Source organism: Vigna angularis, chromosome 11, assembly GCF_016808095.1.
Source record: "Vigna angularis cultivar LongXiaoDou No.4 chromosome 11, ASM1680809v1, whole genome shotgun sequence".
Classification (NCBI taxonomy): domain Eukaryota; kingdom Viridiplantae; phylum Streptophyta; class Magnoliopsida; order Fabales; family Fabaceae; genus Vigna; species Vigna angularis.
Window position 1 is genome coordinate 6099427 of NC_068980.1, and position 15502 is coordinate 6114928.

Sequence of the window (15502 nt, forward strand, 5' to 3'; positions counted from 1 at the left end):
CACAGCAAGACAAGAAGACAAAGACATTATGAGACAGACTCGAAAATTTAGACTTGTTCCACCCACAAGATGGCCCAGCTCACGTAAACAGAAAAACCATTAATCATCATGGACGAAATGAAGATACACCAAAAAAGTTTAATTGGGTTGGGCTCACACAACAAAACCAAGAAGAAGAAGAAGAGATGATGACCAATTCAAAGTTGATGTTTACAGCACAAAAACATCATAAGATAAATATATAAAATATAGACATGAAAAGGAAATAACAGGTTTTGGGGGCACAAAGACGTTTTCTTACTCCCTGCAACCGCGTGGAAGTTTCCAACCAATCTCTACTCAATAGCTTTTTCATTTCACTCGGCGAACCTTTCTGCCCCACTCATCTATGGCCACGCCATTTAAGTTTTTTCTCTCCATATATATATTATCATACTTCATTACCACAATAATATTCAAACGGTAACAAAAAACCAACCATGGCAGATCTCCCACCTGGTTTTCGATTCTACCCGACAGAGGAAGAGCTCGTTGCCTTCTATCTGCACAACCAGCTCGAGGGACAAAGACACGACACCAGCAGGGTTATTCCAGTCATTGAAATCAATGGCGTAGAGCCTTGGAACCTCCCAAGTATAATTTACCTTCAACTTTTTCAACTCTTTGTTTAATCAGTACGTTTCAAACCTAAAATGTTCCTTCTTTTTTTCATCAGCACTTGCAGGGGAGCGTTGTCGTGGAGACACGGAGCAATGGTTCTTCTTTTCGCCCAGACAAGAGAGAGAGGAGAGAGGAGGTAGACCCAACAGAACCACCGCAAGTGGGTACTGGAAAGCCACCGGCTCTCCTTGCCACGTTTACTCTTCCGACAACAAAGTCATCGGGATGAAGAAAACCATGGTGTTTTACAAAGGGAAGGCTCCATCCGGAAGGAAAACCAAATGGAAGATGCATGAGTACAAAGCCATTCAACACTCTCACCAATCCAACGCAACCCCTCCCAAGGTATATTCATCATTTCTATCATAAAACCTTGTATATTTTAATACATTTGAACTTGTTATAAGCTGGTTGTGTGGTGGTAGTTTTCACATTTAACACAAAGTACGATGTTGTTATAGTTTTTGTTTTGGTTATGTGTGCAGTTGAGGCACGAATTCAGCTTGTGTCGTGTTTATGTTATATCGGGAAGCTTTAGATCGTTTGATCGACGACCACTAGAGATTGGAAGAGCTGAGTTACGAGTTGACGGTGATAGAGGTGGTGCTGCTTCAACAAGTGGTCAAGAGAGAGCAGCGGTGGTGGATGGATCAAGCTCTCCTGATACCGGTCACTCTGGTGATGGTCATATCCATGAGGCTGAAGCTGGAGAAGGGTCAAGTGGTACACATTGTAATACAAGCAATAGGGTTGAGGAACCACTCTGGGAATGGGAACACTTAATTGGACATGAGCCTTATGTCAAGCATGCTTGAACATGGAAAAGCTTCTTAATTCAGTAACATGTTTAGATTCTAAGTTCCCATGGATGACAAATTAATCATCTAAATTTAGATTGGGTTAACTGAACTTCCTTGGATAGGTAGTTAGACTTGTTTTTAAGAGTTTTTTTTTGGTTAAAAATATAGAATTTATTGCCGTAGGGAAGTGTTGAAAAACTTTTGTAAGATTAACTGTTACTATTTGTTATTGATTGGGAATAAGATCCCAACAACATATAAGAAGGGAAAGTGACGGATGTTGTCTTTTTGTTTTAGTGACTTTTGCAAATAGTTTGTTGTTTGTTTTACACTCTTTAAACTTTCAAATGAAATTAATTGACATGTGGCAACGTAGTATTTAATGGGGACAAATGACTTCTTCACGCTAACTTTAATTAATTTTTATGGATTGGATCATCAACTTCAATTTTTCAAAAAAATATAAAAAAATCAGTTAAAAATTTAGTATAATTAATTAAAATCACGTTATTTTTCTAAAAAAATCAATATTTCAAGTATTTAATTATGTCTGCATAAATGTTTCTTTCATCATTCAAATTCCATTACTAAAAGAAAAAAAAAAACTTGACAATTGCATATAAATTATGTTGTCTACGGACTATATTCCATGATGAGAAAAATGACTCTTTAATTTGACTTTGTCTTTGATTTTAAAATTATCTATTTATTTATTAAGATAGCTTTTAACATAATATTAAATTAATAATATTGAAAGTCCCGTATTAATATGCTATAAAATCATTTTATAAAATAGAGACAAACCTTATGATATCGGATTAAAGTCCAATTAAATAAAATTTATTTTTTATTAAATTTTATTATTTCATCTGTGGAACCACTCATTATATCTAATTTTACACTTAAAATATATATATATATATATATATATATATATATATATATATATTGAGAGAATGTGTAAAAAATTTCACATCATCAACTAGTAATAACATCACTTTTTTTTGTTCGTTCCGTGTTTAAAAATGAGACCACTTCAATCCATACATGGCTTGCACGTTTCAAGTCTTTGATTTGGATGAGAGGAAGAAAAAGAAACATAGTGGTGTTTCTTCATTGGAATCAAATAATTGAAACTTCTGATAAGATTTTCCAATGGCATGTTTGAGCAGTTCATATTTAAGAGGAATTAATGGAACAGTCAACTGACATAATCTTTTAATATATTGAAAAATTGGTCAAGTTGCCACTGTTTTTCCTACATCTGGGAAAGGGATGGAATAAAAAAATTATGCGTAGGCATAGATTTTCAAATGCATGTTCTATTGGTGGATTATGTACAGAAAAAAAATGTATACGAATTGAGAAGTTCGAAAATAAAGCTCATTTTTTATGCAAAAATTTGCATTGATTTTATAAGTTGATTTGATTCCACTTGTATAGGAAGTACCTGACCAAGAAAAGAGTGAATCTTCCTGCACCTCCCTCACCTCATCATGCACCCCCAAAATTACTTATATACCCTTCGTTTAATTAAAAATAAAAACCGTAATTAATAAATTTAATTTTTTTAACCCTCAACCACTTTTCTAACTCCCAACCACATTCGCTTTTTATAAACCCACTGTGAACTGTTCATATTTGTTTACTGTAGCAAGTTAAATTTCTAAAGCAAATTGAGATTTGGAGGTACATCTGCAGAGGAGGAAGAAGACTGCACCGGCGAAGGTACGCAACCGCACTTCGAAGTGCGGAAAGACTCCGCCGCACTTCGAAGTGCGTTTCTAAAATAGGGTGACGCACTTTGAAGTGTGTTGTGGTTTTTTTATTTTTTTTTTCATGTTTTGTTTAATTTTTTCTTGTTTATGGTTTATGCAAATTTTTTATTTAATGTTTTTGTAATTATACAATGCTGGGGTGGGGGTGGTGGTCTAGGTTTTGGGAGATTTTTTTATGTGAGCGTGAGGGAGAGGAAGAAGACAGTGAGTTCTGAGTGAGGTGTTGGTGTGGGTAGTAATAGGGTTTAGGCCGCACTTCGAAGTGCGTTTAGAAATTTGTAGGTGCCGCACTTCGAAGTGCGTTTTCATGTTGTCGCCGCACTTCGAAGTGCGGTTATGCATGGTTTTTTTAGTGAAATTGCTGCAGTTTTTTTTACATGTTTTTTTGATTTTTTTTTAATGTTTTTGTTATTATGTTATTATTTATAATTTAAATTTATTGTTTTATGTTAATTTTTTAATGTTTTTGTTATTATGTTATTATTTATAATTTAAATTTATTGTTTTATGTTATTTTTTTAATGTTTTTTTTATTATGTTATTATTTATAATTTAAAATTATTTTTTTTGATTTTTTTTAATGTTTTTGTTATTATGTTATTATTTATAATTTAAATTTATTGTTTTATGTAATTTTTTTAATGTTTTTGTTATTATGTTATTATTTATAATTTAAATTTATTGTTTTATGTTATTTTTTTAATGTTTTTGTTATTATGTTATTATTTATAATTTAAAATTATTGTTTTATGTTAATTTTTTAATGTTTTTGTTATTATGTTATTATTTATAATTTAAATTTATTGTTTTATGTTATTTTTTTAATGTTGTTGTTATTATGTTATTATTTATAATTTAAATTTATTGTTTTATGTTATTTTTTTAATGTTTTTGTTATTATGTTATTATTTTTAATTTAAATTTATTGTTTTATGTTATTTTTTTAATGTTTTTAACCATATCTATTAACCAATTATATTATTAACATATTATATACAAAAAAATAATTAATAATTTAATCAAAAATATTCAAACAAATAAAAAATAATATAAAAATCTAAAAAAATTACATATATATAATAATTAAATTATTACAAAACATTCCAAATTAATAATTATTATTTATTTCAATAAAAATTTTAATTATTATTTTAATTTTAAAAAAAATTAAAAAAATGATATAAAATTAAATATACGAAAATAAGGGAGTCACACGTAAATGCTTTATATTTCTATATTATTTTAATACCTAGTATAAAAAAAATCTTTTTAACTAGTATAAGAAACCCATTTTAAATTAATATGTACTGATTCACATTAGTATTTACTAGTATTAATATATTACATTAGTATTTACTACGTAATCATTTTAAATTAGTATATACTAGTATTAAAAAATTATTTTACATTAATATCTTCTAGATATAATATAAATAAAAAACACTTCAATAAAAAAACATAACAAAAATCATAACAAAAAAAATATAAAGAATAAAAAAAATATAATAAAACCCTAAACAATTCAATTCAAACGCCACTAGAATGTTGTTTTTGCCGCAGATCGAACTGCGGCGTGCATATCCCAGCGAACCGCACTTCGAAGTCCGGTTATGTACTCTGCCGCACTTCCAAATCCGGCTACCATCTCCAGCGAACCGCACCTCGAACTGCGGCTCTAATCCGTGCCGCACATCCAACTGCGGCGCACCTCCTGCGACGCGCACTTCCAACTGCGGCGTGCACCTCCAGCGACCAGCGAACTCCAGCGACCTCCGATCCCTCCAGCGACCTCCAGATCACGACCCACAACCCCAATCACTACCCAAACCCAACCAAGCACAAAACACAGACAAACCAAACAGACAAACACAACCCAACCAAGCACAAAACAGACAAACCACACAGAGAAATATATTACATACTAACCTGGACGCCAGCCACGAACCCGAGCACAACAGCGGAGCGGATGGTAGAGACACAGAGACACAGACAGACGAGAGGACGGAGAGAAAAAGAGGGAGGAAGGAGGAGTGTAGATCTAGGGTTTGTGAAATGCGGCAGAGTGAATTGCGGCAGGGGAGGGGAAGAAGATGACTGCTTTTCAAATTTTATAATCTTTCTCTCTCCTCTCTCCTCGTTGACTGGTAAAAGGGCACTTTTGGAATTACATTTTTTGTTTGGAGGTGCAGGATGAGGGTGGTGAGGTGCAGGGAGAACGCCTCCCAAGAAAAATATGTATTGGTTGGTTCAACTCCAGTTTCAAACTACCAATCGATCTGACTGGATGTTTAGGACGATGAAAAAAATCTTTGGTGTCTACCAATCAAATTCCTATAAAGACTGACCGATCAATAAAACAAGAGTGATTCTTCCTACCCTCACTCAGTTCATCCTGCACCCCCAAATTTACCTTTTTGCCCTTCATTTAATAAAAAGTCAAAACGTAATTAATGAATTTAATTTTTTTAACCCCCAACCATTTTCCTAATTCCCAACCACAAAAATATTTGTTGGTTATAAACCCTGAGGTGCCCTGTTCTTCGTTTTGCACTGTAGCAAGTTATTTTTCTTCACTTCACTTGTTTACTGTGTATTGAATTGGATTGAGTTGTGGTTAAAATTCTCGGGGTGGTGGTAGTGCTGTTGGAAGATTTGGAGATATACTGTGTGACGGCAAAAGGAAGAATACATTGTGAGGTCCGGCGAAGAAGACAGGTACGCAACCGCACTTCGAGGTGCGGAAAGACGCAGCCGCACTTCGAAGTGCGTTTTTTATTTTGAGGCCGCACTTTGAAGTGCGGTTAGTGATATGTGTTTTTTTTATTTGCAGCTTATTTTGTTTAATTTTTATTTGTTTATTTGATGCATTTTTTTTATTTAATGATTTTTTTGTGTTTAATTTTTTTTTCTTTATTTTATTTCATGCATGTTTTTTTATTTAATGATTTTGTAGTTAAATTCCTGCCATGCTTTTTTTTACATGTCTTTTTATCTTTTTTTTTATGTTTTTTTATTATGTTATTATTTTTTATTTAAATTTATTGTTTTATGTTATGATTATTTATTTTAAATTTTTTGTTCATGGATTATGCTTAGTCATTAGGGAGTGTATTATTACTCAAAGAATGAATTGGAAATACCTCTTTAATAATATTTAGGTTATATGAATTTTTTATTATGGAGTGTTTTTGAATTTTAATATTTATTGTAGGTCATATTTTAATATTTGTAATTTAATAAATCTTTAAATTTTAATATTTGAATAAGAAAACATTTGAAAAAAAAGATAAACAATTGAAAAAAAAAATCATAAGCAATATATATGCCAACGCAGATCAAAAGATTTCAACCACACATTCAATTCAAACGAAGAAACTAGTGTCAAAGCCTATTATTCTCTATACTTGAGATCACATATATTATTAAGAGAGATATTTAATTAAAAAAACTAAGTTTCAAAACGCAGTTTCTCCTTGCCGCCGCAGATTGAAATGCGGTTCTGTGTATGTGTGCCGCAGATCGAACTGCGGTTTGTGCTTACCGCAGTTCGAACTGCGTTTATCCTTGCCGCATATCGAAATGCGGTTCTGATCCGTTTCCGCACTTCCAACTGCGGACGTGCACCTCCAGCGAACTCCGAACACGACCCACGAACCGAACCAAGCACATATTACAGCAAACAAATATAGTAGATGCAAGCTACTAACCTGGACGCCAGCTCAGATCTGTGAGGAAAACAAAGGAGGAACGCGAGCAGCGTGGGATGGCAGAGACAAGATACACGGAGAGAAAAAGAGGGAGGAAGGAGGGGGTGTAGATGTAGGGTTTCACTGTGAGATGCGGCAGGGAAGAAGAGGAGTAAAGTTTTACTAAACTTTTTAAATATCCACAATATTTTTCTCTCTCCTCGTTGACTGTGACAAGGGCACACTTAAAATTAAAATTTTTTTTGGAGGTGCAGGACGAGGGTGGTGAGGTGCAGGAAGAATGACTCATAAAATAATCGAGTACATCATAATTAAGAATGTTTTTAAATATTAGTATTAATTAGCTTGATAATTATAATTAAAAAATATTAGGTTGTAATTAGATAGAATGATGGAGAGGGAGAGGTCATCTGGTGAGAGAATGATGGAGTTGAGGGAGAGGGGACTGGAGAATGGGAGGGGTTGCAGGAGAGGAGGGAGGGGATGAGGGAAAGTGAAACGTGAAATGGGAAATGGGAAATGAAACATTTAGAGTAGAAGTAAGAATAATGGAAGGGTTTGAATGGAAAGCCTCGCTCACTGAAAAGGTGCAACACGTTACGTCTCGGTTCTGTTATTAACCGAGGCCGTAGCTCTTTCTGTCAGATGGAAACCCTACTTTACTGGAAAACGTGCAGGTTCTTGTGCCTCGGTCCTGCATCAACCGAAGCAGTATCAGATACTTATGCCTCGGTCCTTCATCAACCGATGTCGTAAACGTTTTATGCCTCAGTTCTTTGTATACCCAAAGCATATAACTTCATCTTAATTTCCAAACTGCCACCGCGTCTTTAAATGCTTCGGTTTTTATAAAACTGCGGCATATATCACAGTTAAAAAGGTGTTTTTTTACTAATAAGAGAAAAAGAATCATAGAATCAAACCACCTTAAATTGCAAATACTTAATCGGTTTAACTAAAGCATCAGTTATTAGCCAAAATATTGAATAAAGCTAAAACTAAAGAATGTATTCACTAAAATTGATGATTACTATTAACTTATATTGAATAAAGCTAATTAACTTCTAAAAAGTTAGTATAATATTGACATGCGTCATTTAAAAAATATATTAAGATCCCTAAATTAAATTTTTTTAATGTATCTTTTAGATCATTGTTTGGGAAATAAAAAGAAATATTTAAAATTTTAGAAAGATAAAAATCAAATAAACATATTTTACATAAATTAAAATCAAAATTTATACATTTTATAAGGAAAAAAATTAACTTTAATTTTTTTAAGTAAAAATAAAGAAGTTTCTTAATGAAATTGAAATCAAAATTCATTAATTTGATGGGTTGGATTGGTGTTTTTAATTGGTCTGTCTCCTTGTGTTTGTTTCATCTATATCATGAAAATGGAGGTCAAAGATAGTACAGGATCAACTTACTTGTCAACTTAATTTTTTAAAGTTAAAAATAAAAATAAAAATATTTTAAAAAAATATTTTTTTCATATTATATTATTTGAAGATACAGATATATAATAATAATATTATAGTTTAAATTAACTTTTAATAGTTAACTAGAGTAATTTAAATGAAAAGATAATAACTATTTTACTTAATTCAATCATAAAAATTAATTAATCAATTGAAAACTTATAAAATATTTGTATGAATAGATTATAAATTTACAACAAAATTTAAAAGTACAAAAAATAAAAAAGCAAAGTTCGGAAAAACAGATAATTTAAACTCATATACTTTTGGCATACCAACAAAAAGTCATGCCAAAATAGATCACACTAACACATTTTGTCACCTTTATTACCACATAAAAAAATTAAATATTGGCAGAGCTTTTGTTGGCTCCTAATATGCTTTGGTCCTCTAATTTTTTTTTATACATACAAATTAATATATAAATAAAAGTAATGTTTTAATTTTAATGTATTTCATGTATTTGACACTTTTAAAATTTTGTGTATATTTGTTTTTGACACCCTTAAAATATGTTTTCTGGATGACTTATTGCCAACTTACTTTAGAGTTAATCACGAAAATATATCAATTTATATTTTGAAATAGGGAAATATTCTTACTCTTAAAAAAAATAAAAAATATTTTTTAATTTCATATTAGTTTATGCATACATTAAATACTTTAAATAAATCTCAAAACTAACTTATGCATACATATTTATTAAGAAAATTATTTAAATTTATGTTATCCATCCACCTCGTTAAAAAATGTATAATGAAAGAAAAGAATAAAATGACTTTTTTTTTCACTAACTAAATTGTATAAGCTAATACTTTAAATTCTCTCGTGTTTGCTTCTTCGAAATTAGACTTTTAATTTCATTTAGATTATAAAAAACTTATTCTGTTGATCCATGTGTTTAATGGTTTAAATGACAATTGTACATAAATAGTGTTTTTAATGTAGAAAATGAGTACAAAGCACTTAAAGTTTCAAACTCGAACTTCTATCTTCTTGTATGTTTGGATCACAAATTAAACTCTAGGGAATGTGATTTAGATGATCTAGGTCTCTATGAAAATCTTAAACATAGATCGTCATTTTTCATGCAAAGATTTTGATCAATTTCAAGGTGAATCTTACAGAAAATCATAAAAAGTTGAAGGAAAATGTGTTGTATTGATATTGATAACATCAAACTAAGTGCATTGTTTTGAGAACATTATAAATATTTAAAGAATAATGTAGAATAATATATATTTACATTTATTTTTGACATATATTATAAGATAAAATAATTATATAAAAATAAATTTTTATATTTTAAAAAAAAGTAAAAAAAATAATATTAAATAAATATAAAAAATTTATGTGTGTCTAAATATCATCTTTGATAATTAAATGATGAGATTGATGTTTTTTTTAAAGATAAAATTATGAAAAAATATATTTTGACACAAGTTTTTTAATAATATTTTAATATAGTACATATCGTTTTTTATTAGTTTATTATTTATTTATTGTTGTGCTGATATATTTTAAATCTAATAAAAAATAATATGTGTTGTGTCAAAATATTATTAAAAATCTATACTAATGTATTATTTTTTTAAAAATTATATACAATTTTTTTGAAGACATTTGAAGTGAGTTCTACGTTTATAAAAAAAAAAAAAACAAAGCTAGTATGAATAAGGTACTCATTTTACTTTATAAACGCGGAGGTTTAAAATTAGGAATAAAAGGTTTACCTTTAAGGAATTGATTAAAGTGTGAACTTTAATTTCTAAAAAAAGTTGACCATGTATTAGTCGGTTTATTAATCTTCACTTTATTTCTAACAGCTCTTCTCACGAGGTTAATAGTAGACCTTACCGACCAACCCTTTTTAAAGGAAAAAGAAAACTATATTACAAATTTAAGTTCAAAGTTTTATTCTGTACTTTTAAAAAAATTTATGGATCTTAAAACTAAAATATATGTTATTATTGTTAGTTTATATTTGTGGATTTACTTTCTCTAGTACTACAAAAGAATTAGATCAATATCTAAAGTAAATTGTTAATATTTTTATATATTTTTTAATTAAATTTGTTTTAATTTTCTAAAATAAATATTTTTTCTAGTTTGTTTTGAAATAGAAGTCACTTGTTTTTGGTTGGTGGCAAATCAAACTCGATAAGGTGAGTTGTTTTGTTATTTATACAATTAATGGGAAATTTAATTTAATTAACTATTTCTTTATCAATAATAATTAATTATATAAATGTTAATTTGCATTGTGTTGAGTGTTTTTATAACAAAGGAATGTTCTTTGCCCAACTCTGAGTTTGATTTGTTTGCTTTTAGTTGTTTACTTACAATGGATATGAAAATATAAGTGAATGTATCAATTTCATAGTAAAATTTGGGTTTAAATCCTACCTGGATTCTCATTTTTGTATGAAAATCTCAGTTCGGTCCTCATTTTTTTCCCTGTCTCAATTGGGTCATATTTTTTGTAAAAATGAACACATTTTACCCTAACCGTTAACTAGTCTCAAATGGTGTTAAATTAAGGCCACGTGGGTGCAGAGAGTGTAAGGACCACATTTTTCTTGGTGGTGGGGACACGGTGGTCACCCACCTTTCGCATTATTGGAGTGCAATAATGAGGGAAGGGAGAAAAGGAGAGTGGGGGGGGGGGGGGGGGGGGCATTTTACGGGGGAGGCTGGGCAAAAAGAAGTTCGGATTATTGGCATGTGAGAGGGAGAGAGGGAGAGCAGCAGAGGGAGGGAACCCTTCTCCCGTTTCCAGCCGTCCAAAGGGCATCCAAGGTAAGCTTTACCAACTTCTGAAGGGCTGAGAGGAGGATCTGAGCTGGGCGTCTGGTGAGAGGAGAGTCCTTGCAACAAGAACTGGAAGTGAAAGTGAAGAACTGTTGAGGTTGCAAGGAGATCCGGAGCTGCACGTCTTGGAGAAGTTAGATCACTAATTTTACAAAGGAAGTCTTCAAGAGGTAAGGGGAGTTTGATTTATTTCCTTAATTTTTGAGATATGTTGTGGTTGCTGTAAATCTGGTTAAAAATTGGGAAGGAGATGAAGGGGGAGTTTTTCTGGGTTTCTGGACTCTGGTGCGTTTCTGCAGAAATTCTGCAGAACGCGCGTACGTCCAATTTTGGTGAATCAAAATTGGACGTTCGCTCCAACAGTGCTCGACCAAATAGTGGTCAGCCAAATTTTGAACGTTCGTTAATTGTTCTGAGCGTCCGCCCGAATCAAACAACTTAGAACGTTCGTCCGTATAGTGCTCGACTAATGTCAGCCAGTTTGGAACGTTCGGTCATTTAAAGCTAGCGAGTATTAGCGTTCGTCCTTAGGTAAAGATAGTGCTATATTAGACGCTCGTCCAAATCGTATTGTGAATTAATGTCTTTAGGCGTTCGTCCTTAAGTGTTACATTGAGCGTTCGTTCATAAGTGTTATAATGAGCGTTCGTCCTTAATTGTTATAGTAAGCGTTCGTTCTAAGAGTTATCTTGAGCGTTCGTCCTTAATTGTTATAGTGAGCGTTTGTCCTACAAGTGATTTTAAGCATTCGTGCTTAGTGTTTCGTTGAGCGTTCGTCCTTAGTGTTCGTTGAGCGTTCGTCCTTAAGTGTTTCGTTGAACGTTCGTCCTTAGTGTTTCGTTGAGCGTTAGTCCTTAAGTGTAATAGTGAGCGTTCGTCCTTAAATGTTGTAGTGAGCGTTCGTCCTTAGGTGTTATATTGAGCGTTCGTCCTTAGGTGTTATATTGAGCGTTCGCCCTTAGGTGTTATATTGAGCGTTCGTCCTTAAGTGTAATATTTAGCGTTTGTCCCTATATGGAGCGTTCGTCCTAGTCTGGAGAGCGTTCGGTTTTTAGGGGATGATTTTGATAGCGTCCGGTCATTGGTCTAAATAACGATCACTCAAGTTATGGTTTAGTAGCGATCGCTTTGATGTTAGATCTCGTGGCGTTCGTCTTAATTATACAGTATAGGCATATAGCGAGCGTCCATAGGTATATTGAGCGTTCGGTGTTGATGATGTTTAATATTCGTCATAGGCAGCGTTCGGTTTTGATGAGGTTTAATATTTGAACGTTCGTCTAAACAATTAAGCCTAAGTGTTCAATCTTAGTGTTCGTTAAAATAGTATTCGAGTTAATAACGTCTAATGGTTTAGCGTTCGGCCTAAGTAATTGATCTTAACGATCGGCTTAGTGGTGTTGAATCCAACATGATATTCGTTCTCGAGCGTTCGGCCTTGGTATGATTGTAATGTGAACGTTCGGTCAAATAGTGTTCAATATGGTAATCGATTTGTAGCGTTCATCCTAAGTATCCATCTCAGCGTTCGGCCATGTGGTGTGCAATTTAATATGTACTCGGATTTAGCGTTCGGCCTCTTGTTTGTTAATTTAGCGTTCGTCCAATGGTGTTAGGTGTACAGCGTTCGTTCAATGGTGTTAGGTGTATAACGTTCGTCCAAAGGGTGTTAGCGTTCGTTCAGATAGCGTCCGTCCAGAAGCATTCGTCCAAATGGTTTAGATGACGTTCGTCCAAAGCATTTTGCTGACGTTCGACCAAATGGTGTTCGACCTAGTGTTTGAAAAGGGCGCTCGTCCAGTGACGTTCGTTCCCTAAGTATGTGGATGAATAGTGTTCTGATGAATAGGGTTCGGATGAATAGTGTTCGGATGAATAGAGTTCTGTATAATGTTGGATTCTAAGTTCCTTTGGTCTGGAGTTGGATTTTGTGTACCAATGGGTTGAATATTGTTTGTGACGTGATTTATTTGAAAATATGTGAATATATGAGGTATGTTGAATTTATTGTGATAATATGGTGGTATCTGTTTATTTATGATTTGGGATAAGGTTTAAAGTAACAGTATGATTCATGGACGTAATTCCATGATCCTCAAGGAGAGGATACATGGTGGTGTTTTGGGGTTGTATAGAATGATTACATGGTAGCTCAGTTTTGGGGGTCATCTTGAAACTCCAATGGTCTTTCTTCTCATGTAGAGAGGATTGAATCATGTGGTGAGGAGTAGCAGGAGGTCCTAGTCTTGGGTGCTTCCATATGATCCAAGGTGAGTTATAACGGATTAACCTCGTGACTGTGGCCGGGCGGTAGTGCCCAAAGTTCCACCAGGCGGTAGTGCCAGAGCGGTAGTGCTCAAGTTCCATAAAGCCACCACGAGTGCAAGACCCGCCATAGCTCGGTAATCATTCTAGTCCGGACGAGTCGGGATATAAAGTAACAAGTCTTGTAATGTCAGTTGATCATGTTTGGATGACTTTTGCATGTCGTATGAGTGGATGAATTGTGGTTTAATAAGTATGCTCTAATTGTTCTTTTATACGAATTTAAGTATGATAACATGAATTAACCGTGCTATATGTATAACATGCTTTTTATATCTAGCTCACCCTTGCATTTTCTGTGTTGTGTGTTGTTTGGGTATGTTTCTTTGGCGATGATCATCCACTTGGATGGGAGCAGAAGTTGTCAGGGAGTTTCCCTTGGAGCAAGAGCTGGAGGTTACCGATGTTTGCGGAGTAGTCTTTTTTTTTAGAAATTCTTGATTGAACACTTGTAGTGTTTAATCCTTTCAACAGTTCAAGTTTAAATTTTCAGTTTCTTTGATTTCTGGATGACTGTAATTTCACATTTAATTACACGTCATACTCCGACTGTTCTCTATATTTGTATGTTAACGTCCTTATTATATGATATTTGTTATTATATAATCGGGATGTTACAGAGAGAATGTGATTATGTGTGTTCCTCATTTACGTGGAGTGTTTTGATTAAATAAACACATGTGACATTATTTACTTCCCTTTATTTAATATTTTTAAAACCAAGTTTTATCACTCCACGTAAATGAGGAACATACATCAGCACATTCTCTCTGCACCACGTGGCCTTAATTTAAATTCGTTTGAGACCAATTATCGGTTATGATACAAAAAATATGACCCAATTGAAATAGATGAAAAAATGAAGACCGAACTGAGATTTTCATAAAAAATGAGGACGAGGGATTAAAGCTAAAATTTGTATTGTTTATTTTAAGAGTTTTAAAAGTAAAAGTGAATAAATTTAAAAGTAAAGTTTAAAATTGATGTGATTGATAAAAATATTTTAATACTTTTGTTCTTATTATTAAATTTAATCGAAAATAAAATATATTTACTTAAAAAATAATTTTAAATAAAATTCGAATGATTAAGTTAACAAGATTAACAGGTGTAATTAATTTATAATATAATTTTATTGGTTGGAAATTATTTTAATTAAAATGTTACATAATAAAGAATTACTATTATTAATAAATAATCATTTTTATTATTACATAATAATGGGTTAAAAACTGTGGAGGGCATGCAAATGGAAATACCTTATGTAAAACATGTGAATATTAGAAGAGAGATTAAAGAGCAAGGCTAGGCTTGTAAAATCACATTTCATACTTTCAGATCCTCACGTACATGTGAGGACGCAACCCTTCTTTGCATTCATGTTCGTTTTGGAAGAAAGAGAGAAAATAGATGGATTTGAAGAGATTAAGAGTAATTTGAGTATACTTTTTTTTTATAGATTCGAGAGGATTTGAAAGTAGACTTAGAATTAAAGTTTATGAAAATTTGTATATAATTTAATAGATGTGATAAATAAAAAATTGTTTTAATAGATAGAAAATGAAGATTACTAAAATGTTTTTGTAAAAGTAATATAAAATAATATTTATTGAGATGTTTGTAAATAATAATTATTTTTTACAAAATTTATTCAGTATGATTAAATTTTTTGAATATAATTATTTCACAAATTAAAAGTACTTAGATTTGCAATAATATTAAGAGTTAATTATATTTTTTTTTTGTATTCAAAAATTAATTTTTTTTTATAAAAATGATCATGGCCTGTCTTGTTCCATGATATTTTTGTAAATATTTTGATTTCATGAACTTTTTCAATAAAGAGCTTTTTGGTGTTATGAACTCCATCAACTCATATCAAACTATGTAAAGAAAATTAATTTTACATATGTATTAAAATTTTAATAAAAATATGAATC

The 15502-nt window shown here is 31.9% G+C and overlaps 1 protein-coding gene across 1 annotated transcript; it reads left to right on the plus strand.

The window, feature by feature from the left end:
- The first annotated feature begins 297 nt into the window (after positions 1-297).
- On the plus strand, positions 298-1756 carry LOC108333615 (NAC domain-containing protein 90). The gene is made up of 3 exons (XM_017569086.2): positions 298-633; positions 716-1005; positions 1146-1756. The coding sequence occupies exons 1-3, from the start codon at positions 480-482 to the stop codon at positions 1473-1475; spliced, it is 774 nt and encodes a 257-aa protein (XP_017424575.1). The 5' UTR covers positions 298-479; the 3' UTR covers positions 1476-1756.
- The last annotated feature ends 13746 nt before the right edge of the window (positions 1757-15502 follow it).

Excerpts from the sequence above, each read along its gene's own strand:
- LOC108333615 (XM_017569086.2), top strand. The coding sequence starts at position 480 with ATGGCAGATCTCCCACCTGGTTTTCGATTCTACCCGACAGAGGAAGAG. Across the intron at positions 634-715 it reads AGAGCCTTGGAACCTCCCAA|CACTTGCAGGGGAGCGTTGT; the intron begins GTATAATTTACC and ends TTTTTTCATCAG. Across the intron at positions 1,006-1,145 it reads CCAACGCAACCCCTCCCAAG|TTGAGGCACGAATTCAGCTT; the intron begins GTATATTCATCA and ends TTATGTGTGCAG.